The sequence below is a fragment of the Aethalodelphis obliquidens genome, unplaced genomic scaffold (genome assembly GCF_003676395.1).
Source record: "Aethalodelphis obliquidens isolate GAN/ISIS:26980383/991018 unplaced genomic scaffold, ASM367639v1 scaffold26, whole genome shotgun sequence".
Classification (NCBI taxonomy): Eukaryota; Metazoa; Chordata; class Mammalia; order Artiodactyla; family Delphinidae; genus Aethalodelphis; species Aethalodelphis obliquidens.
The window spans coordinates 3,150,566-3,173,868 of NW_020837970.1; the positions used below are offsets into that span (position 1 = coordinate 3,150,566).

At 38.5% G+C, this 23,303-nt stretch overlaps 1 protein-coding gene across 1 annotated transcript in view; it reads right to left on the reverse strand.

Moving 5' to 3' along the window:
- Positions 1-23,303, reverse strand: part of PRTG (protogenin) — a 135,956-nt gene that overhangs the window by 24,396 nt on the left and 88,257 nt on the right. Inside the window, exons 12-14 of the mRNA XM_027123087.1 lie at positions 2,893-2,988; positions 1,665-1,851; positions 850-977 (exon numbers count right to left, since the gene is read on the reverse strand). Coding sequence (XP_026978888.1) covers positions 850-977; positions 1,665-1,851; positions 2,893-2,988 — 411 coding nt within the window. The remainder of the gene's footprint in view (positions 1-849; positions 978-1,664; positions 1,852-2,892; positions 2,989-23,303) is intronic.

Consider the following 23,303-nt stretch of genomic DNA (forward strand, 5'->3'; position numbering starts at 1 on the left):
AATCTAAAAAAATGATACAGATGAACTTACTTGCAAAGCAGAAATAGAGACACAGATGTAGAGAACAAATGTATGGATACCAGGAGTGGGGGGGAGTTGGATGAATTAGGAGATGGGGACCAACATACATACACTATTGATACTATGTATAGAGTAGATAACTAATGAGAACCTACTGTACAGCACAGGGAACTCTACTCAATGCTCTGTGGTGACCTAAATGGGAAGGAAATCCAAGAAAGAGGGGATATACGTATACATACAGCTGGTTCACTTTGCTGTACAGCAGAAACTAACAACACTGTAAAGCAACTATACTCCAATAAAAATTAGTTTTTAAAGAAAGGAAATGCAGGTGTAGAGACATGGAATATTTTAGCAACTGCCATTGGTAAGCTACAGAATTGGTGCTCAATCCGGTATCATCTATACTGCACTATGCACAGAATCAAGCTACTGCTCACGTTAGATTCTAATGTGGGCTCCTAACGTCATTAAATATGTTACCCACTTTCTTCCATTTTAAATTACTTGGGTGCAGCCTTGCACAGCACACCTGTTCTTAGAAAATGTAGCACCCCCTAAAGAGACCCTAAATTTAAGCCCACTTGCTTATGCAATACATTGAGAGGAAAAATATTTTTACTGTAATAAAGGAAAAGAAACTTCAAAAGTTAAGAAACAAAATAAATACATATACGTAGACTGGTAGGTGGCAATCAGGGTAGTATCTTCTTCAAAGTGATGTCTGTGTGTGTGTGTGTGTGTGTGTGTGTGTGTGTGTGTGTGTGTGTGTATAATACATAGATAAAACCCAGATAAAACCCACAGGGCAGCTGCTTTCTTTACCTTCTGGAAGTGTAGAGTGGTAGACAACGGGGCTCCAGGGACTGGAAAGTTGATCCACATGCAGTCGAACAGCAAATTCATATTTGGTGTTTGGTTCTAGACCTTGAACCAACATGTGAGTTTCTGATCTATAATGAGTAATAAAGTAGTTAATGCTGGTAGCACATTGTTTCTAGAAGATTGCCAGTATTTCCAATCAATACAGGTTACTGGTATTTATTACCTCCCTCATTTTCTTTAAAAAAAATTTTTAGATTAAAAAGCAATCTAATTTGATTATTAAAATGCTACATTGGATATTATAGAAATAAGCCTAAAAACTGCCTCTCTGAGAGGAAACTAGGAAATTAACAGTATAGAAATGTCCCAAATCAAAGGGATTTCTTCTGAAATACTGTTAAGTCAAATCACTCTTTTAAAGTATAATGATGGGCATCTTTCTAACTATAACCTAGCAAACAGAATAACTAGCTTTATTTTTTGATGCCAGCATGAAAATTGACTTGTTTCCTTCTTTAAATATGCTAAGTTTAGCTACTTGAAAGTCATCATATTGATAGTTTCTTGTCTAATCTTGTTGCATGAGGCTGGGGAAACAACAACAAAAAAATCATTTATGAAAATTAAATTTCAAAATAAATGCGGTTTTCAGAACTGATTATGGTAAAGATGCAAAATCCCCTGCCCTGACATAAGTAAGATAAGTTCTGAGACAAATGCTTACAGCTGAAGCCCAAGTTGGCCCAAGATAGTAAAGAAGGAAGTGTGAGTGGGGAGGAGAGCAAAGAAAACAACCATTAATAGAAGCTACATACGTTTGAAGGTATAAAACCAAAGAAGCATTCTGCAGGCCAACAGGGTTACAGCGGATGGTGTAGTTAATTATTTGTGCAGTGGTGAACGCAGGCCTCCTCCAGTGCAGGAAGATGGAAGATGAGGTGTTAGCCTTCGCATAGAGATGGTGGGGTGGTGGTGGAGGAGGAACCATGCGATCACGAACAGCTATTGAAAAAGACAATGTTAATTTACCACATGGCGTAACATTTAATGTAGAAAGTGGTAAAATGGTAAAATCATAACACCCCACCCTTTAGGTCTTTCTTCCACCAGAGGTTCATAGTGGTCTAGAGATGTATCATTCAAACCTGAGTGACTCTTCCGTAAGTTAGATAAGGAATCAAATATTATCAATACTTAGAATGTAAGACAGAAGCACAGAGAAGTCAAGCTACCAGCCGAAGACATTCAGAAAGCCAGCAGTAGACTTAAAACTAGACTGACATCCTCTTTAGTAGCAATAAAACCAAACAGCTCTCAGCAGCAATAAAACTGAATAGCAACTGGAATGAAATAATTAGCCTCAAGGTTAAAGGAGATAAAAGAAAACTTAGTATCTGTAGGTATTCAGGGTTATTTTCCCAGTTAAATTTCTTTTTTAAAAAAATTTTATTTAATTAATTAATTTATTTTTGCTGCGTTGGGTCTTCACTGCTGCATGTGGGCTTTCTCTAGTTGAGGCAAGCGGGGGCTACTCTTTGTTGCGGTGCACGGGCTTCTCATTGTGGTGGCTTTTCTTGTTGCAGAGCATGGGGTCTAGGTGCGTGGGCTTCAGTAGTTGTGGCACGCAGGCTGAGTAGCTGTGGCTCGTGAGCTCTAGAGCACAGGCTCAGTAGTTGTGGTGCATGGGCTTGGATGCTCCATGGCACGTGGGATCTTCCCATACCAGGGCTCAAACCTCTGTCCCCTGCATTGGCAGGCAGATTCTTAACCACTGCACCACCAGGGGAGTCCCCACAGTTAAATTTCTAATGGTCTCTTCCTTGCAAAACTAAAATAGGTTCTTATAATTAAATACATCTCACTTAAATATTTACTGAGTACGTACTTGTTCAAGATACTACGTTAGGTATCCTGGAGGATATGAAAGTAATAAAACCACCAAGGTATCCAAGTAGTGATGAGACTTAAATTTAAAGAAGGAAGTAGAGGAAAAAAGAGTATGAGTCGAACACTGTGAAACAAGCTACTGTAACTCTTACTTACACACGCATCCTGGAGTACTGACTGTTTGATCTGCCTGGTAGCCATCTTCTATGTTGTTGTAAGCCAGCAATCTCACATGATATTTTCTTCTCGGGTCTATAAAGAAACCAACAGGTAATAATTAGGCCCAGCCCTCTAGATAGGAACAAAGGTTCTACAGCCTTTCTAGATTTTGGTTTAAAAACCTTCTGAATGCATAAGAGCTCTAAGTAAAATGAAAATTTTCTCTCTCCTTGTTCTACACAGTGACTCAGCAGTTCGCCTTATTATGACATTGCTATTGTGACTATCTACCAATTGATAAAATTTTATTTTATTTAACCTTATTTCAAACAATAACATTACCACCACTGTTCTTCCTCCTCTTCCTCAACTGACCAGACATAGATTCTTGATTTTAAAAGGCTTGGGCTGCCTGATGGATTCCTTACAAGTGGTTATGCTACATAGAAGTTTTCTGTTTAGTTATTTGAGGGTAGTTAACTTAAAAGCATGGAAATCAAACTGAGATTGTTTTCCCCCTAAAAGGTAAGAAGAATTACAGTTGTCATTCTTTAGTACCTTTGAAAATGTTTATAACCACGTATTATTTAAGTTTATTTCACCGCATGCCCTTTTCCACAAACATACATTTTCAGTTGAGAGCTAAATTTATCAAGAAAGATGAGGTGGAGCTCCCTCTACTGGTGTTCATTAACTAACACAATACAGAAACTAAAGTCCATCCCATACATATTAAAACAAAAATTTTTTTCAGGTTTTTGAGGAATTAAGTGGTTACAATTTTAAATAATATACTTTAGAAGATATTCAAGAAGTTTAATGATATAAATACATTTAAATGTAAGTGTTTATGATAACATTTAACTATAAAGTAATACTTGCTTAGGGCAAAAATAAAACTATTCAGAAACAATGTATTCCTTTTTTCTCCCCACAGCTTCATTAAGGTATGGTTGACAAATAAAGCTTGTATATATTTAAGGTATATAACTTGATGTTTGGTATAGGCATACACTGTGAAATGATCACTACAATCAAGTGAATCAGAAGACCCATCACTTCACTAGTTACCATTTGTGTGTGTGTATATGTGTGGTGAAAACATTTAAGATCTACACACTTAGTAAATTTCAAGTATACAATACAGCTTTGATAACTATAGTCATGCTGTACATCAGATCTCCAGAACTTACTCACCTTGCATAACTGAAACTTTGTACCCATCTCCCCATTTCCCCCACTCCTGGCAACCACCATTCTACTTTCTGCTTCTATGAGTTTAACTATTTTAGATTCCATATATAAATGAGATCATGTAGTATTTGTCTTTCTGGCTTATCTCACTTGGCATAATGTCCTCTAGGTTCATTTATGTTGTGCAAATGGCAGGATTTCCCTCTTTTTAAAAGTTGAATAACATTCCATTATATATATGCCCCATTTTCTTTATCCATTCACCTGTTAACAGGCATTTAGGTTGTTTTCACACCTTGTCTACTGTGAATAATGCAAAGACTATGGAGGTGCAGATAGCTCTCTGATGTACTGATCTCATTTCCTTTTGAGATATACTCAGAAGTGGGATTGCTGGATCATACGCTAAGTCTACTTCTAATTTTAATGCGTTTCTATATTATACTTCTCTAAATAATAAAAAAACAAACACATAAATAAATCCAAGGGAATTTCACAAAGGAAAGCAATCATCCTTAATAGATATATCAAATGTGAAAAAAAACCCTTACAACAATATAATAATTCTAGATTGAATTCAAACATTTAATATCCAAAAACAAGATGTAAAGTTTATTAAATTCTCTAATGTAATTTAAGAATTTGTATAAATATTTTTGAAACTGATGTATTTTAATATTTAATATTAAAATGCATTAAAAGGATGTCCTAAAATATAAAATTTTTATTTCTATCTGTTTTGACAAAATTACACAAGAAGAAAAATTTATACAACTTAGAACATTTCTGTATTTTCTAGATAGAAAGATGGAAAGACTAACAACATTTGACCGTCTTATAGAAAATGTTTTTTAGATACATTATCTTATTTGAGCATCACAAAACCCTGTAAGATATATGTTATTCCCATTTGATAAACTGTGGTAAAAAGGTGCTAGTAACATGTCCAATGGCATACAAAGCTGAACCGGGAACTTGTGGCTATTTCTCTGACAAAGTACAGGGCCTTTAAATTTACACAAATACATGTGCCTTTGTCACAGCAAGTATGTCTCCTTATAATGAATTTTAACATAGAAATATTTTCAATTTATAAAGTAATTATCAGGAACACATAACCACATTTGAATTTCATCACTGAAATGATTTCTAACATTCAACACTGCAATTCTAAGATTCAAAAGGTTTCTGTTCAGAACAATAGCTACTTCATTTGAATCTGTTTTCTTCTCTCTTTCCTCTTATTGCTGAACTCATTAGTCAACTGAATCCTGAGTTCCATATTTCAAATACTCCTTCTGAATGGGTATAAATGAAATTCAACTGGATCTCTGCAGAAGTTCTTCAGACATATTTCTTTATTCTGTCTCTATTCAATTAGAAGAGTACTTTTAGGAAAGCCTCCTGAGTGTGACGAGGTGTTACACCAGGAATTAGGAGATACAGAAAAGGAAGAATGAAACAGAATTTGCCCAAAGTAACTCACATTCTCAGGGAACCAGACACAGATACAGCAAACTCTCGTAGAAAGCTGATTTTGATGAGGGTTATCATTAGAGGTGGAGAGATTAATCTTTTTTCCACTGTGCAAACAATCAATACTTCATAAATACTTCTCTGGAATGGTTATTTTTAGCCCTAAAATTCATTCGTTTTTCCCTTCTTCCTCTTTAAAAAAATGAGCTGCTTACACTAAATTTTAAATCCAGAATTAACCTTTTTGTTGTTGTTGTTGATCAGTCAGAAGCAGCTTACATGTCCTAAGAAGATGAGAGAACAGAGTTGGTTCCTCAACATGGCCAGCACCTGGCTATCACCCACTCAGCACAGACGCCAGCAAGCCCAACACAAGAAGAGGCAGCTCTTCTGACGCCCACCTGGAAATCATCCACGTAGCCAGAGCAACAGTCTCCAATGCTGGGCTCCTTCCCCCTGCTAGTTTATGTGAGGTCAGGAAGAGGCAAACCATCAGGCAGGCAAATAGAGTACACTGGGTACACGAGATTCCTTTCTATCCACACAAAAAAAGTAAAACATGAACCAGGATAACTGGAAGTTATTTCAGTAGAAAAAAAATAAAATTATAGGACATACTGGTAGGAAAAATAATGTAAAGGAAAGGGAAAAATCCATTCACCTTTGTTCACATGTGATCTACTCTTCATGCTCTATAAAGAATCTATTTAAAACAATAAGAAGTGCCACTACGGATAAAAGCCTTTATACACACATTACATTCTTGTGGCTTCATCAAAGATGTATATATTCTTACGTCTAGTGAGTTGTGAAGTCTGAACAAGTCCTCTGTCCTACATGTTACATTGATTCCCTTTCGTATGGACTCTCTGGTGTCAATTCATGCTTGAACTTATAATAAACATTTCGTCACGCTTAAAAAAAAAAAAAGTGCCAGGTTGGGGGCCAAGCTGAGCTGTGGGTCACCTGCGTTTGCCATGTACTCCTCTCTCTTAGGCTTTAAAAATGAGTCCAACTTCAAATTCTAGTCACTGTATTATTTTGGTTTGCGAATCCAGAGACCCCAGAAAAACCTGGCTCATTATTGTTCATCAATTTGCTAAAAATTCAATTTCATCTACTTTTGTAAATTTAAGAGGGGACCCAAGGACCAGAGCCTTCACATAATGTTAAGATGAGCATTACCAGGCAATAAAAGTTACCAGAGAACAGCTGCACAATTAACAAAATTAAGGATACAGAGTAAAAAAATAAAGTTTAGGACCAATATGTTAAGTACAGTTAAATGCACAAATAATGTACCACAGCAAAGTAGCACAAGTCTTAAAACTCTACAGTTCTGCAAAGACCCTCTGATGCGTAAGGGACAAAGCAGACACTCAGGATCAACGCTGTGAAATGCCACAGGGAGCCAGTTCCCAGGGCCTGTTACAGCCTTTCTTGAGTCAAGCACTGCCACGTATGTGGTGCTTGGTTACACAAGACTCAGCTGACTTAGTCTATGTGGTTTAGGGGGAAACCAGCAGAGTCATGAAGAGCAGCCACAAAGGACAGTGCAAGCCTCCTCAAAACCCAGTGAGGGAAGGAGAATGAGAGAGAGGGGAAAGAGCTGCTCCCAGTTCCTTCAAAACTCAAGACAAGGAGCATAAAAACCACTCCTCAACAGGGCCAATTTTTATTTTTAATTTTTATTATTATTATCATTTTTTGCAGTACGTGGGCCTCTCACTGTTGTGGCCTCTCCTGTTGTGGAGCACAGGCTCCAGATGCGCAGGCTCAGCGGCCATGGCTCACGGGCCCAGCCGCTCCGCGGCATGTGGGATCCTCCCGGACCGGGGCACGAACCCGTGTCCCCTGCATCGGCAGGCGGACTCTCAACCACTGCGCCACCAGGGAAGCCCCTGTTTGTAGATTTTTTGATGATGACCATTCTGACCAGTGTGAGGTGATACCTCATTCTGGTTTTGATTTGCATTTCTCTAATGATTAGTGATGTTGAGCATCCTTTCTTGTGTTTGTTGGCAATGTGTATATCTTCTTTGTAGAAATGTCTATTTAGGTGTTCTGCCCATTTTTGGACTGGGTTGTTTCTTTTTTTGATATTGAGCTGCATGAGCTGCTTGTATATTTTGGATATTAATCCTTTGTCAGTTGCTTCGTTTGCAAACATTTTCTCCCATTCTGAGGGCTGTCTTTTCGTCTTGCTTATGGTTTCCTTTACTGAACAAAAGCTTTGAAGTTTCATTAGGTCCCATTTGTTTATTTTTGTTTTTATTTCCCTTTCTCTAGGAGGTGGGTCAAAAAGGATCTTGCTGTGATTTATGTCATAGAGTGTTCTGCCTATGTTTTCCTTTAAGAGTTTTATAGTGTCTGGCCTTACATTTAGGTCTTTAATCCATTTTGAGTTTACTTTTGTATATGGTGTTAGGGAGTGTTGTAATTTCATTCTTTTAAATGTAGCTATACAGTTTTCCCAGCACCATTTATTGAAGAGGCTGTCCTTCCTCCATTGTATATTCTTGCCTCCTTTATCAAAGATAAGGTGACCACATGTGCGTGGGTTTATCTCTGGGCTTTCTATCCTGTTCCATTGATCCATATTTCTGTTTTTGTGCCAATACCATACTGCCTTGATTACTGTAGCTTTGTAGTATAGTCTGAAGTCAGGGAGCCTGATTCCTCCAGCTCCGTTTTTAGTTCTCAAGATTGCTTTGGCTAATCGGCGTCTTTTGTGTTTCCATACAGATCATGCAGTTTTTTGTTCTAGTTCTGTGAAAAATGCCAGTAGTAGTTTGATAGGGATTGCATTGAATCTGTAGATTGCTTTGGGTAGTAGAGTCATTTTCACAATGTTGATTCTTCCAATCCAAGAACATGGTATATCTCTCCATCTGTTTGTATCACCTTTAATTTCTTTCATCAGTGTCCTATAGTTTTCTGCATACAGGTCTTTTGTCTCCTTAGGTAGATTTATTCCTAGATATTTTTTTCTTTTTGTTGCAATGGTAAATGGGAGTGTTTCCTTAACTTCTCTTTCAGAGTTTTCATCATTAGTGTATAGGAATGCCAGAGATTTCTGTGCATTAATTTTGTATCCTGCTACTTTACCAAATTCATTGACTAGCTCTAGTAGTTTTCTGGTAGCATCTTTAGGATTCTCTATGTATAGTATCATGTCATCTGCAAACAGTGACAGTTTTACTTCTTTTCCAATTTGGATTCTTTTTATTTCTTTTTCTTCTCTGATTGCTGTGACGGCTAATTTCTTAATGGTCTCGAGGGTGATAGGTAGCATTTGGTTTATGGTTAAACTTGCTTAAAGATTTAGCAATATATAAAGATGAAGGGGCAGGAAAGAAAGCCCAAATCAATTTAACACGTATCTGACTAAATCTTTTGATACGTAACTCTGGAGTGTCAGTTTAAGTTAATGTGATCGAGGTCTCAGCCAAATTAACCTATCTTTCTTTATTAGGGAGCCAACCTGTGGCCGAAAATGAAGCTCTCCCTCCTGAAACACTACTATGGCTATACCCTTTACCTTTCTCCACTGGCTCTAGGACCTGCCTCCCCTTCTTCCCCTTCTGTTTCATTCTCACTACAGTTCTTCTACTTGAGTTTGTTTCACATAAGAAGAAATCAGAACCAGAAGTCTGATTGGCCAAGAAAGACTTCACAGGTATCAAATACACATTTATCAAGTACCTACTAAAAGTCAGGCACTGTATGGAAGACTCAAGCATTAGAAACCTATAACTCTTGCTTTTAATTTCAATCTAACAAAGGGGACAGACTGGGAAATGAATACTTTGTATGCATTGTTTACCAGCTGTGTAGCCTTGGGTAAGTTTCTTAGTTTTCTAAGCCTCATTTATTTTCATTAGGAAAAGACAGATGTAATCCCACCAGAAAGACAAGATCCAGCCTCATCCACCAGAACACAGGCACTAGTCCCCTCCACCAGGAAGCCTACACAACCCACTGAACAAACCTTAGCCACTGGGAACAGACGCTAAAAACAACGAGAACTATGAACCTGCAGCCTGTGAAAAGGAGACCCCAAACACAGTAAGATAAGCAAAATGAGAAGACAGAGAAACACAGCAGATGAAGGAGCAAGGTAAAAACCCACCAGACCTAACAAATGAAGAAGAAATAGGCAGTCTACCTGAGAAAGAATTCAGAATAATGAAAGTAAAGATGATCCAAAATCTTGGAAATAGAATAGAGAAAATGCAAGAAACATTTAACAAGGACCTAGAAGAACTAAAGAGGAAACAAGCAACGATGAACAACACAATAAGTGAAATTAAAAATTCTCTACAAAGGATCAATAGCAGAATAACTGAGGCAGAAGAACAGATAAGTGACCTGGAAGATAAAATAGTGGAAATAACTACTACACAGCAGAATAAAGAAAAAAGAATGAAAAGAACTGAGGACAGTCTCAGAGACCTCTGGGACAACATTAAATGCACAAACATTTGAATTATAGGGGTCCCAAAGAAGAAGAGAAAAAGAAAGGGACTGAGAAAATATTTGAAGAGACTATAGTTGAAAACTTGCCTAATATGGGAAAGGAAATAGTTAATCAAGTCCAGGAAGCACAGCGAGTCCCGAACATGATAAATCCAAGGAGAAACACGCCAAGACACATATTAATCAAACTGTAAAAAATTAAATACAAAGAAAACATATTAAAAGCAGCAAGGGAAAAACAACAAATAACACACAAGGGAATCCCCATAAGGTTAACAGCTGATCTTTCAGCAGAAACTCTGCAAGCCACAAGGGAGTGGCAGGACAAATTTAAAGTGATGAAGGAGAAAAACTTACAACCGAGATTACTCTACCCAGCAAGGATCTCATTCAGATTTGATGGAGAAATTAAAACCTCTACAGACAAGCAAAAGCTGAGACAGGGGCTTCCCTGGTGGCGCAGTGGTTGGGAGTCTGCCTGCCGATGCAGGGGACGGGGGTTCGTGCCCCGGTCCGGGGGGATCCCACATGCCGTGGAGCGGCTGGGCCCGTGGGCCATGGCCGCTGGGCCTGCATGTCCGGAGCCTGCGCTCCGCGGCGGGAGAGGCCATGGCAGTGAGCGGCCCACGTACCACAAAAAAAAAAAAAAGCTGAGACAATTCAGCACCACCAAACCAGCTTTACAACAAATGCTAAAGGACCTTCTCTAGGCAATAAACACAAGAGAAGGAAAAGACATACAATAACAAACCCAAAACAATTAAGAAAATGGGAATAGGAACATACATATCGATAATTACCTTAAATGTAAATGGATTAAATGCTCCCACCAAAAGACACAGACTGGCTGAATGGATACAAAAACATGACCCATATATATGCTGTCTACAAGAGACCCACTTCAGACCTACAGACACATACAGACTGAAAGTAAGGGGATGGAAAAAACCAAAAGAAAGCTGGAGTAGCAATTCTCATATCAGACAAAATAGACTTTAAAATAAAGACTATTAGAAGAGACAAAGAATGACACTACATAATGATCAACAGATCAATCCAAGAAGAAGATACAACAATTGTAAACATTTATGCATCCAACATACGAGCACCTCAATACATAAGACAAATACTAACAGCCATAAAAGGGGAAATCGACAGTAAAACATTCATAGTAGGGGACTTTAGCACCCCACTTTCACCAATGGACAGATCATCCAAAATGAAAATAAATAAGGAAACACAAGCTTTAAATGATACATTAAACAAGATGGAGTTAATTGCTATTTATAGGATATTCCATCCAAAAATAACAGAATACAAATTGTTCTCAAGTGCTCATGGAACATTCTCCAGGATAGATCATATCCTGGTTCACAAATCAAGCCTTGGTAAATTTAAGAAAACTGAAATTGTATCAAGTATCTTTTCCAACCACAAGGCTATGAGACTAGATATCAATTACAGGAAAAGATCTGTACAAAACAAAAACACATGGAGGCTAAACAATACACTACTTAACAACGAAGTGATCACTAAAGAAATCAAAGAGGAAATCAAAAAATACCTAGAAAGAAATGACAGTGAAAACATAACAACCCAAAACCTATGGGGTGCAGCAAAGGCAGTTCTAAGAGGGAAGATTATAGCAATACAATACAACCTCAAGAAACAAGAAAAATCTCAAATAAACAACCTAAACTTACACCTAAAGCAATTAGACAAACAAGAACCAAAATACCCCAAAGTTAGCAGAAGGAAAGAAATCATAAAGATCAGATCAGAAATAAATGAAAAAGAAATGAAGGAAATGATAGCAAAGAACAATAAAACTAAAAGCTGGTTCTTTGAGAAGATAAACAAAATTGATAAACCATTAGCCAGACTCATCAAGAAAAAAAGGGAGAAGACTCAAATCAATAGAATTAGAAATGAAAAAGGAGAAGTAACAACTGACACTGCAGAAATAAAAAGATCGTGAGACGTTACTACAAGCAACTATATGCCAATAAAATGGACAACCTGGAAGAAATGGACAAATTCTTAGAAATGCACAACCTGCCAAGACTGAATCAGGTAGAAATAGAAAATAAGAACAGACCAATCACAAGCACTGAAATTGAAACTGTGATTAAAAATCTTCCAACAAACAAAAGCCCAGGACCAGATGGCTCCACAGGCAAATTCTATCAAACATTTAGAGAAGAACTAACACCTATCCTTCTCAAACTCTTCCAAAATATAGCAGAGGGAGGAACACTCCCAAACTCATTCTACAAGGCCACTATCACCCTGATACCAAAACCAGACAAGGATGTCACAAAGAAAGAAAACTACAGGCCAATATCACTGATGAACATAGATGCAAACATCCTCAACAACATACTAGCAAACAGAATCCAACAGCACATTAAAAGGATCATACACCATGATCAAGTGGGGTTTATTCCAGGAATGCAAGGACTCTTCAATATACGCAAATCAATCAACGCGAAACACCATATTAACAAACTGAAGCAGAAAAACCATATGATCATCTCAATAGATGTAGAGAAAGCTTTAAACAAAATTCAACACCCATTTACGATAAAAACCCTCCAGAAGGTAGGCATAGAGGGAACTTTCCTCTACATAATAAAGGCCATATATGACAAGCCCACAGCCAACATCGTCCTCAATGGTGAAAAACTGAAAGCATTTCCACTAAGATCAGGAACAAGACAAGGTTGCCCACTCTCACCACTCTCATTCAACGTAGTTTTGGAAGTTTTAGCCACAGCAATCAGAGAAGAAAAGGAAATAAAAGGAATCCAAATTGGAAAAGAAGAAGTAAAGCTGTCACTGTTTGCAGATGACATGATACTATACATAGAGAATCCTAAAGATGCTACCAGAAAACTACTAGAGCTAATCAATGAATTTGGTAAAGTAGCAGGATACAAAATTAATGCACAGAAATCTCTGGCATTCCTATACACGAATGATGAAAAATCTGAAAGTGAAATCAAGAAAACACTCCCATTTACCACTGCAACAAAAAGAATAAAATACATAGGAATAAACCTACCTAAGGAGACAAAAGACCTGTATGCAGAAAATTATAAGACACTGATGAAAGAAATTAAAGATGATACAAATAGATGGAGAGACATACCATGTTCTTGGATTGGAAGAATCAACATTGTGAAAATGACTCTACTACCCAAAGCAATCTACACATTCAATGTAATCCCTATCAAACTACCACTAGCATTTTTCACAGAACTAGAACAAAAAATTTCACAATTTGTATGGAAACACAAAATACGCCGATTAGCCAATGCAATCTTGTGAACTAAAAACAGAGCTGGAGGAATAAGGCTCCCTGACTTCAGACTATACTACAAAGCTACAGTAATCAAGACAGTATGGTAGTGGCACAAAAACAGAAAGACAGATCAATGGAACAGGATAGAAAGCCCAGAGATAAACCCACACACATATAGTCACCTTATCTTTGATAAAGGAGACAGGAATATACAGTGGAGAAAGGACAGCCTCTTCAATAAGTGGTGCTGGGAAAACTAGATAGGTACATGTAAAAGTAAGAGATTAGATCACTCCCTAACACCATACACAAAAATAACCTCAAAATGGATTAAAGACCTAAATGTAAGGCCAGAAACTATCAAACTCTTAGAGGAAAACATAGGCAGAACACTCTATGACATAAATCACAGCAAGATCCTTTTTGACCCACCTCCTAGAGAAATGGAAATAAAAACAAAAATAAACAAATGGGACCTAATGAAACTTAAAAGCTTTTGCACAGCAAAGGAAACCATAAACAAGACCAAAAGACAACCCTCAGAATGGGAGAAAATATTTGCAAATGAAGCAACTGACAAAGGATTAATCTCCAAAATTTGCAAGCAGTTCTTGCAGCTCAATAACAAAAAAACAAATAACCCAATCCAAAAATGGGCAGAAGACCTAAATAGACATTTCTCCAAAAAAGACATACAGATTGCCAACAAACACACGAAAGAATGCTCAACATCATTAATCATTAGAGAAATGCAAATCAAAACTACAATGAGGTAGCCCCTCACACTGGTCAGAATGGCCATCATCAAAAACTCTATAAACAATAAATGCTGGAGAGGGTGTGGAGAAAAGGGAACACTTTTGCACTGCTGGTGGGAATGTGAATTGGTACAGCCACTATGGAGAACAGTATGGAGGTTCCTTAAAAAACTACAAACAGAACGACCATATGACCCAGCAATCCCACTACTGGGCATATACCCTGAGAAAACCATAATTCAAAAAGAGTCATGTAACAAAATGTTCATTGCAGCTCTATTTACAATAGCCAGGAGATGGAAACAACCTAAGTGTCCATCATCAGATGAATGGATAAAGAAGATGTGGCATATATATACGATGGAATATTACTCAGCCATAAAAAGAAACGAAATTGAGCTATTTGTAATGAGGTGGATGGACCCAGAGTCTGTCATACAGAGTGAAGTAAGTCAGAAAGAGAAAGACAAATACCATATGCTAACACATCTATATAGAATTTAAGAAAAAGAAAATGTCATGAAGAACCTAGAGGTAAGACAGGAATACAGACACAGACCTGCTAGAGAATGGACTTGAGGATATGGGGAGGGGGAAGCATAAGCTGTGACAAAGTGAAAGAGTGGCATGGACATATATACACTACCACATGTAAAACAGATAGCTAGTGGGAAGCAGCCACATAGCACAGGGAGATCAGCTCGGTGCTTTGTGACCACCTAGAGGGGTGGGATAGGGAGGGTGGAAGTGAGGGAGACGCAAGAGGGAGGAGATATGGAAACATATGTATATGTATAACTGATTCACTTTGTTATAAAGCAGAAACTAGCACACCATTGTAAAGCAATTATACTCCAATAAAGATATAAAAAAAAATGTCATGAAGAACCTAGGGGTAAGATGGGAATAAAGACACAGACCTACTAGAGCATGGACTTGAGGATATGGGAAGGGGGAAGGGTAAGCTGCGACAAAGTGAGAGAGAGGCATGGGCATATATACACTACCAAATGTAAGGTAGATAGCTAGTGCGAAGCAGCCGCATAGCACAGGGAGATCAGCTCGGTGCTTTGTGACCACCTGGATGGGTGGGATAGGGAGGGTGGGAGTGACGGAGACGCAAGAGGGAGGAGATATGGGAACATATGTATATGCATAACTGATTCACTTTGTTATAAAGCAGAAACTAACACAGCATTGTAAAGCAATTATACTCCAATAAAGATGTAAAAAAAAAAGATGCACTTAATTGATATTTATAGGACATTCCATCCCAAAACAACAGAATACTCATTTTTCTCAAGTGCTCATGGAACATTCTCCAGGATAGATCATATCCTGGGTCACAAATCAAGCCTTGGTAAATTTAAGAAAATTAAAATTGTATCAAGTATCTTTTCCGACCACAATGCTATAAGACTAGATATCAATTACAGGAAAAGATCTGTGAAAAATACAAACACATGGAGCCTTATAGGGATTTAAACAGTATTAAATGAAATCATGCCTATTAAGGACTTTGTACGGTAGCTCCTATAATTAGTAAACACAACATTACTGTTGTTTTTGTTATGTGAGTAAAGTTGCCTGGGAGAACAGAAAAGGCACTGCCAAAACTACGCTGCACTTAAGTCTGGGAATCGTCTTTGTGAAGGCAAATGAGTATGAAGGCTGTTCGCTCATACAAGCAAGGTCTAGAATCCAGAATATCAGCAAATTTGCAATTAGCATACACTGAAGCTGAGCTCTAACTACTCTCTATCCTCATTAACATTCCCTGGTTCACAGGGAATGTGGCAAAAGCTCTCAAGTGTGTGTCTGAGTTGTATACATGATTGAAGGAGCTGTGTTTTGTGTTTATGCCCTGAAGAATACTTGCTGTTTTGGCAACCATGTCACATGGAGTATAATCCTCTGAGTGTCAAGTCCACCTTCATCCATGTCTTCCATATTAATCGAAAAAGCTATCATCTGCTAACAAAGAAACAACCTGATGACGATAAATGCTTTGGAAAACAACTTAGTAGATTTATTTCCTAATGGAAGAACAGTAGATGGTTTCACAAAAACAAAATATGGAAAAGTTTGAGGACTAGCATTAGATACAGCAAGCAGATGGACACAACACATTAATTTGTTAATTATATCCATTTTTAACAATTAGGTGTTTATTACCTTCAGTGACAACAACTCAGAACAAGAAGAACAAAGATCAATAAAATGAGACTCCCTGTAACGCCAAGGTCTTTCAAAGATGCACACAGGTTAAAACTGATCAAGAACCTGTCTTAATTCCATTCTAAAAGCATAGGATTTAACAACAGTGAATTAACTGTATCTTTATGCAAAATCTTAAGTAACCTACTAAAATTTTTGGTACAATATACCGATTTTTCACTGCAACGTGTTTCCAAACACCACAAAACAACAAAAAAACCCATGCCTTCTTCCAGGGTTTTACCTGACTAACTTGCATTTCTCTTCTCTATCACTAGATGGCACCTGTGAGCCTGTAAGGAGAGTGATGACTCATCTAGCTACTAAAGTGAGAGCTTATTCAGATATCAGCTGAAACTGATGAATGAGCAATTCAAAACAGGCATGCATGAACTAGGGTGACTGCTTTAGTTTCACCAATTAAAGATTTCATGAGATGCAAAGCTATAAAAGGGAGAAGGGACTGCCTTGGATCAGCATTTGTCATACATAGAAATATTTCACATGAACTTTAAAAACCCTGTGAGTAAGGTACTGTTTTTGTCACCTGTCCCATAACAGAGGAGGATGCTGAAACAAACAGAAGATAACTTTCCCAATGACTCAGCACTACTAAGAACCTAAGAGACGGTTTAGCATGAGGGTTAAGGGCTGAGATGTCAGACCCAGACTCCTTGGATTCCAATTCTAGCTTGGTCAATACTGTGTTAACTTGGGAAGTTATTTTCTCTTCTTTACCTTGGCTAAAATCACCTGTAAGATGGGTATGATGATGATAAAGCATCTATCTCTTGAGGTGATGGGAGGATGATATAAACTGATTCCCATGAAGTGCTTAAAGTAGTGCCAGTGTATGATAATAACATCAATAATAATAATAACCTACCAATAAAAATAATGTAGAGATAGAAATATCAGTAGTAATAATATAATTATTAGAAACATCCCCTAACTCCTAATCCCTCCTCCCTCTCATGAAGAAGGGCAGGATGGTACAATGGTGAAAGGATAGACCCTGGCACCAGACTACTTGGGTTTGCATTGAGTTTCCTCTTCTATAAAACGGGGATTAAATTAGTTTATATATATATAATGCTTAGAAGAATGTCTGGCACTGAGTAGGTGCTTTTTCTCTTTTATTGTTTTTGTTTTGTTTTGCTTTTTGGCCGCACTGCACAGCATGTAGAATCTTAGTTCCCTGTCCAGGGATCAAACCCATGTCCCCTGTATTGGAAGCGTGGAGTCTTAATTGCTGGACTGCCAGGGAAGTCCCGAGTAGGTGCTTTTTAGTGCTGAATAAATAAGTGTAGAGGAGGGGGCTGGTTTGAAAATCGGGGGATTTGGATTTTAATCTTGGATTTCATAGCTGTGTGGCTGCAAAGGTGGTCTCCTGGAATTCAGTTTCCTCATCTTTAAAATTAGGAAATTGAAATATATCAGTTGCTCTCAAATTTGTTTATGTAATAGTGTACTAGGGGAGCTAAGACAAAGGTACAAAAAAGCACCATGCAACACAGGAGTGACTGCTACAAAGATCTGTTGAAACTCTACGGGAATTCAAAAGAGGAAATGGTTACTAGTAGTCTGGGTGGTGGGGAGGACTTCATGGAAGAAGCGCATCTGAACAGAATCTGGCCTAGTAAGCGTGGGGAAGAGGAGATTGAGGTCATGGGAAGGGTATAAGCAAGGGATTAACGAGAAGAAAGAGTAAGAAAGCTCCCAAGTTCCAGCCTGGCTTGACCGACAGAAATGGAAGAGGATATGCTTGGTGGAGGCATTGACATGCCAAATCAGAGATGCCAGAGGAGCATTCAAGTGGAGCTGACCAGCGGGCGACTAAAAGTGTCAGCTGGAGCCAGCAGTTAGGATGGAGAACTACATTCAACAGTCGTTTAAATGGAGGATGGGGTGCCACGGGAGAGGAAAGACAGCAAGGACTAGAAACCTGGAGGCAAGAAGGGAAGTGGTCTTAAAGAGTCATGAGGAGAACAGGGAAGGTAAAATGCCATGGAAACTAAGAGAAGGTCGGCTGACAATATACAAAGCTGCAGAGGAGTCACCAAGGGTAAGAATAACATCTGGTTATCTAGGTCCTTTAACAGAATAAATTCATCAGGAAGGGGTGAGGTTAGGGGTAGCAGAAAACATGGAGTTAAGGAGCAAGGAAGTGGTGGGACATCGGAGGAAGAGCTATAAAGGGGAATGAAAATGCATCACCTTATGTACCAAAATGTTAACAGTGATATCTAGCTCTATACGGTCAAATTTTTAGCTACTTTGGTTCCTATATTTCTACCTGTTCTACAATAAATATGAATTGCTGTGGTAATAATAAAATGGTAAAGAACTGTTGGGAAAACGTATTATCTTTTTTTAAAATTAATTGATTAATTTCCTTATTTCGGCTGTGCAGGGTCTTCGTCATGGCACGCAGGCTTCTCTAGTTGCAGCACCCGTGCTTAGTTGTGGTATGTGGGATCTTAGTTCCCCGACCAGGAATTGAACCTGGGCCCCCTGCATTGGGAGCGTGGGTCTTAAACACTGGACTACCAGGGAAGCACCTTGATTACTTAGATTTTTCTATGGAGATAATTTTTTTTTTAATTTACTTTTACTTATTTATTTTGGGCTGTGTTGGGTCTTCGTTTCTGTGCAAGGGCTTTCTCTAGTTGCAGCAAGCGGGGGCCACCCTTCATCATGGTGTGCGGGCCTCTCACTGTCATGGCCTCTCGTTGCGGAGCACAGGCTCCAGACGTGCAGGCACAGTAGTTGTGGCTCACGGGCCCAGTTGCCCCACAGCATGTGGGATCTTCCCAGACCAGGGCTCGAACCCGTGTCCCCTGCATTGGCAGGCGGACTCCCAACCACTGTGTCACCAGGGAAGCCCCGATTACTTAGATTTTTTTTTTTTTTTTTGCTGTACGCGGGCCTCTAACTGTTGTGGCCTCTCCCGTTGCGGAGCACAGGCTCCGGACGTGCAGGCTCAGCGGCTGTGACTCATGGGCCCAGCCGCTCCGTGGCATGTGGGATCCTCCCGGACCGGGGCACGAACCCACGTCCCCCGCATTGGCAGGCGGACTCTCAACCACTGCGCCACCAGGGAAGCCCTACTTAGATTTTTAATAAAGATTTCTTCTCCCCTTCAGCTATATTTAGCAGGGTCAAAATGAAGCACATTAGGAAACTTTAACTGGAAATAGAAGGCACATCTTATCTCAAATTAGCATCTTTAGTTCTTAGGGAAGGAAGGAAGATTAGGTATTATTTTTCCACATCTTATAAATGGGGAAATTGAGGCACAGAAAAGCGTGGAGACTTGCTTTTGGTTGTGCAGCTGCAGTAATAATAAAATGGTAAAGAATTGTTGGGAAAATGTATTATCTTTTATATGCCAACAAACTAAAATGTACTTATATGCATTATCTTAAATAATCCTTACAACTCTATAAAATAAGTATTATTTTAATTTTATAAAGATACTTCTATATAACTAAACTAGCTTTCCTTTAAAAATTAACCATTTTTCTATATAAAATACCCAAAAATCTATTTCAAATCTCTTTGATTCTTTAGTATGCTAGAAATAAGTTGGGCTGTAAGTTCACTTATTATATCTTCTACAACACAGGGTAGCTAGGTTTTTTAAAACTTGTTTTTGTTGTCCTTCAGCTTCAATTCTGTGCTTCTGGGCCTATGTGATAAAGCCAGGGACCCTATAATCACTGATGTTTTAGAAGTCAGAGAGCAAAACATGTGAGAACATGTGTAAAATTAAGAGAACACATTCTAAAGAATGTCATCCTCTCCTACTGCATGGCTTTATGACTTAAACCCTGTTTTTTGGCCTGTTTCCGGATTTAGGTTATCTCTGAAGTAGGCCCTGAATAAGTGGGTGATACTAATGTACATTCAAAGTAACAGTAGAACAAAAGCAGAATAATCAGAGATTTAACCATTAAAGAATAAAATTTACTTCAAGGAGAAAATATTTAAGAGTTCCAATCCTTTTGGATTTTGATCATTGTTCCATCCTTACACATCTTTATTTAAGATACAAAAGGTAAAAACTAAAAGGCTCACTTCGTAGGAAGTTCCCACACCATACCTTCACCCAAACACTATAAAGACCAAGTGTTTTCTGATCGGAGATGAACTCAGATGGTAAAACAGACGGACATCAATTCAAACTTTATGGATTCTTTGCTATACTACTGACATTTCTACAAGCTTGGCTTCCTGAAAAATGCACAATAGAAAATTATTATTTATTTACAAAGTGTTTAGCTGTGGACCAATAACACTGGGGTCATGAAAACCAAGCCTTTGTTTCTTTTGGCTGCTGCTTGTTGGTGAGGCTCCAGAAGGCTTGAAAAGAGCCAGGCCAAAGTGGACAGATCAGGGGTAGATAAAAGTAAGAGAAAACCTGAGATCAGGACCATGAAAAAACTTTTACCTCACAGCAGTGAGTCCACCTCTGACATAATTTCTAACATTCAAATCTCATAAAGACTTAATGAGTTTTATTCCCCATCTTGTTATGGAAACTTCTCAGGTGATGGGAAAAATAATCCTCCTAGGACCAAAAGAAGGTAAAATAATCACATCTACTTTGGGACAGTCCCCTGCCACTTGCGCAATTTACAGACGTGAAACATGCTAGAGTAGCTTAATAAAACATCTTAAGAGAACAAAAAGCATTACTTTAAAAATCACTAGGTGGGAATTCTCTCGTGGCCCAGTGGTTAGGGCTCCACGCTTGCACTGCAGGGGGCACGGGTTCGATCCCTGGTAGGGGAACTAAGATCCCACATGCTGCGCCACTGCCAAACAAAAAACCCACTACGTACTACTTTAAATTACTTACTTAAACCACTGCTAAAGAAAAGCTTTGCTTATATTAGCAACAAAGTGTCACAATTAAGACAGCCTCAAAGCATTAAAAATAATCAAGTAAATTAGAATATATATGCAAAGGTAATCTAAAAGCAGCAATCTGAAAATCTGCTGCTATAAGGTCAACATATGAAGTCTGAACATTGTTAAAGAAGGAAATGCTCAGAAAAAGTGAGAAAGGTGACATTCTGTGGGATGAAACCTAGTGTCTGGCCAAATGTCCATTTTTTTTTAATGTATATTTATTTATGGCTGTGTTGGGTCTTCGTTTCTGTGCAAGGGCTTTCTCTACTTGTGGCAAGCGGGGGCCACTCCTCATTGCGGTGCGTGGGCCTCTCACTATCGTGGCCTCTCTTGTTGTGGAGCACAGGCTCCAGACGCGCAGGCTCAGTAGTTGTGGCTCACGGTCCCATTTGCTCCGTGGCATGTGGGATCTTCCCGGGCCAGGGCTCAAACCCGTGTCCCCTGCATTGGCAGGCAGATTCTCAACCACTGCGTCACCAGGGAAGCCCTAAATGTCCTTTTTTAATTTAATCTTTTGTGCTACAAGGTTTTGTGTGAGCCTTTTCAGCCCATTGTTTCCCTGCAGTTTGACGGGAGAGCTCCTTGGTCTGGCTAGCCAGGGTGACTGCACTGCCCCCAAGCCTGTCCTTCCAATACAATACCCCATATAATTATTCAGAGAAGAGGCCAGCAGTATGGACCACTATGACACCTGGGTCATGGCCTCTGACATAGAATCTGGGGCCAGACCAAGTCTGGTCCAGCAGCAGAGGAGCAGGAAAAATGCTAAGGGGGATGCGTGGGAAAGGAAAGCTGAGTGAAATGCTCTACTTTAAAATGCTATGTGTAAGCACAGTAACAAAAACACAAATCACCTTTGAATGATGTGATCTGGCTTCAAGTTATTGAAATGCTGTAAGACTAGTGTTTCTCTTCTCTCTAAACCATGATACCATTAGGAGACCAAGTCTCTTCTAAGAGGGATTTCTTTGTCTTGTATTATCAGACTTATGTTAGAATGGAAAAAGTTCATGATGGTTGAAATAATGCCTTACATAAATGCGCTAGTATGCTGATTTACAAAGAGGTTTTTTAGCTAAAAGAGTGTAAATTTTACTTTAAATCTAGATTAAAAATGCATTCTCCTTTTGTTCGTGAACTGAACTTCTGCAAGGGATTGTTAATCATAAACATAATTCACTTTGCATTAAAAATTTAAAGAAAGTATTTTTTTTAATGATCACCATGCCAAAATGTTATAAATGTATTCTGTGGTAATCCAGAATATTTATCTGAGTGTAAAACAGACAGAATGGCAGATGGAATGGGCAATCCCCCACTCTCCCAGCTTTCCCTCTCTGTTCTGTAGAACAGCTCTCTATGGAAGCTGATGGTAGAGTATTTGTCTAAACCTGAAAAGACTCAGTCCCTTTTGTCCTGCACTCCTGAAGGGCCCTAAGACAAATAACACCTCTCACTCCCAGTAAAAACATCCCCTCTCCTACTGAGTTTAGGATAATTTGGAAGAAAGTTCTTTGTATGTGACATTTGAGATTAGTTTCCTACCAAAATAAGTACATCCTATTGGTTATCTCTAATTTAAAAACCTTCCCCAAAAGACTGGGATTGTTTTGTAAAATCCAGAAGCATAAGGCTTTCCCAATTATATTGTGTTCACGAATACTGTGATCACGTTATTTCTTTTTTGATCATGTGATTTCATTTTCTACATCTATTAGGCTTTCAAGACTTTTAAAAAAATCTATTTTTTATTTTTGACAAATGTATTACACTTTGGGTTGTCTGGATAAGAAATATTTGGAGTTGAAGATTTCTACTTGAACGTTGCCATGAATGAATCTGATTTTCATCCAAACACTGAAAAACAAATCTGAAAGTGATAATGGAGGCTCCAAGAAACACAGTTTTTGATCTTTTATGCTCTTTTCTTATGGCATTCCTTTCCCTTTGGGAATCCCCATGGAAGAAAGGCACTTCCATGGTCTAATTTTGTAAGATGAGTGAACAATGCCACTGAGTCTCTCCTACCACACCATCAATGGAATTATGCCCATAGTTGATAG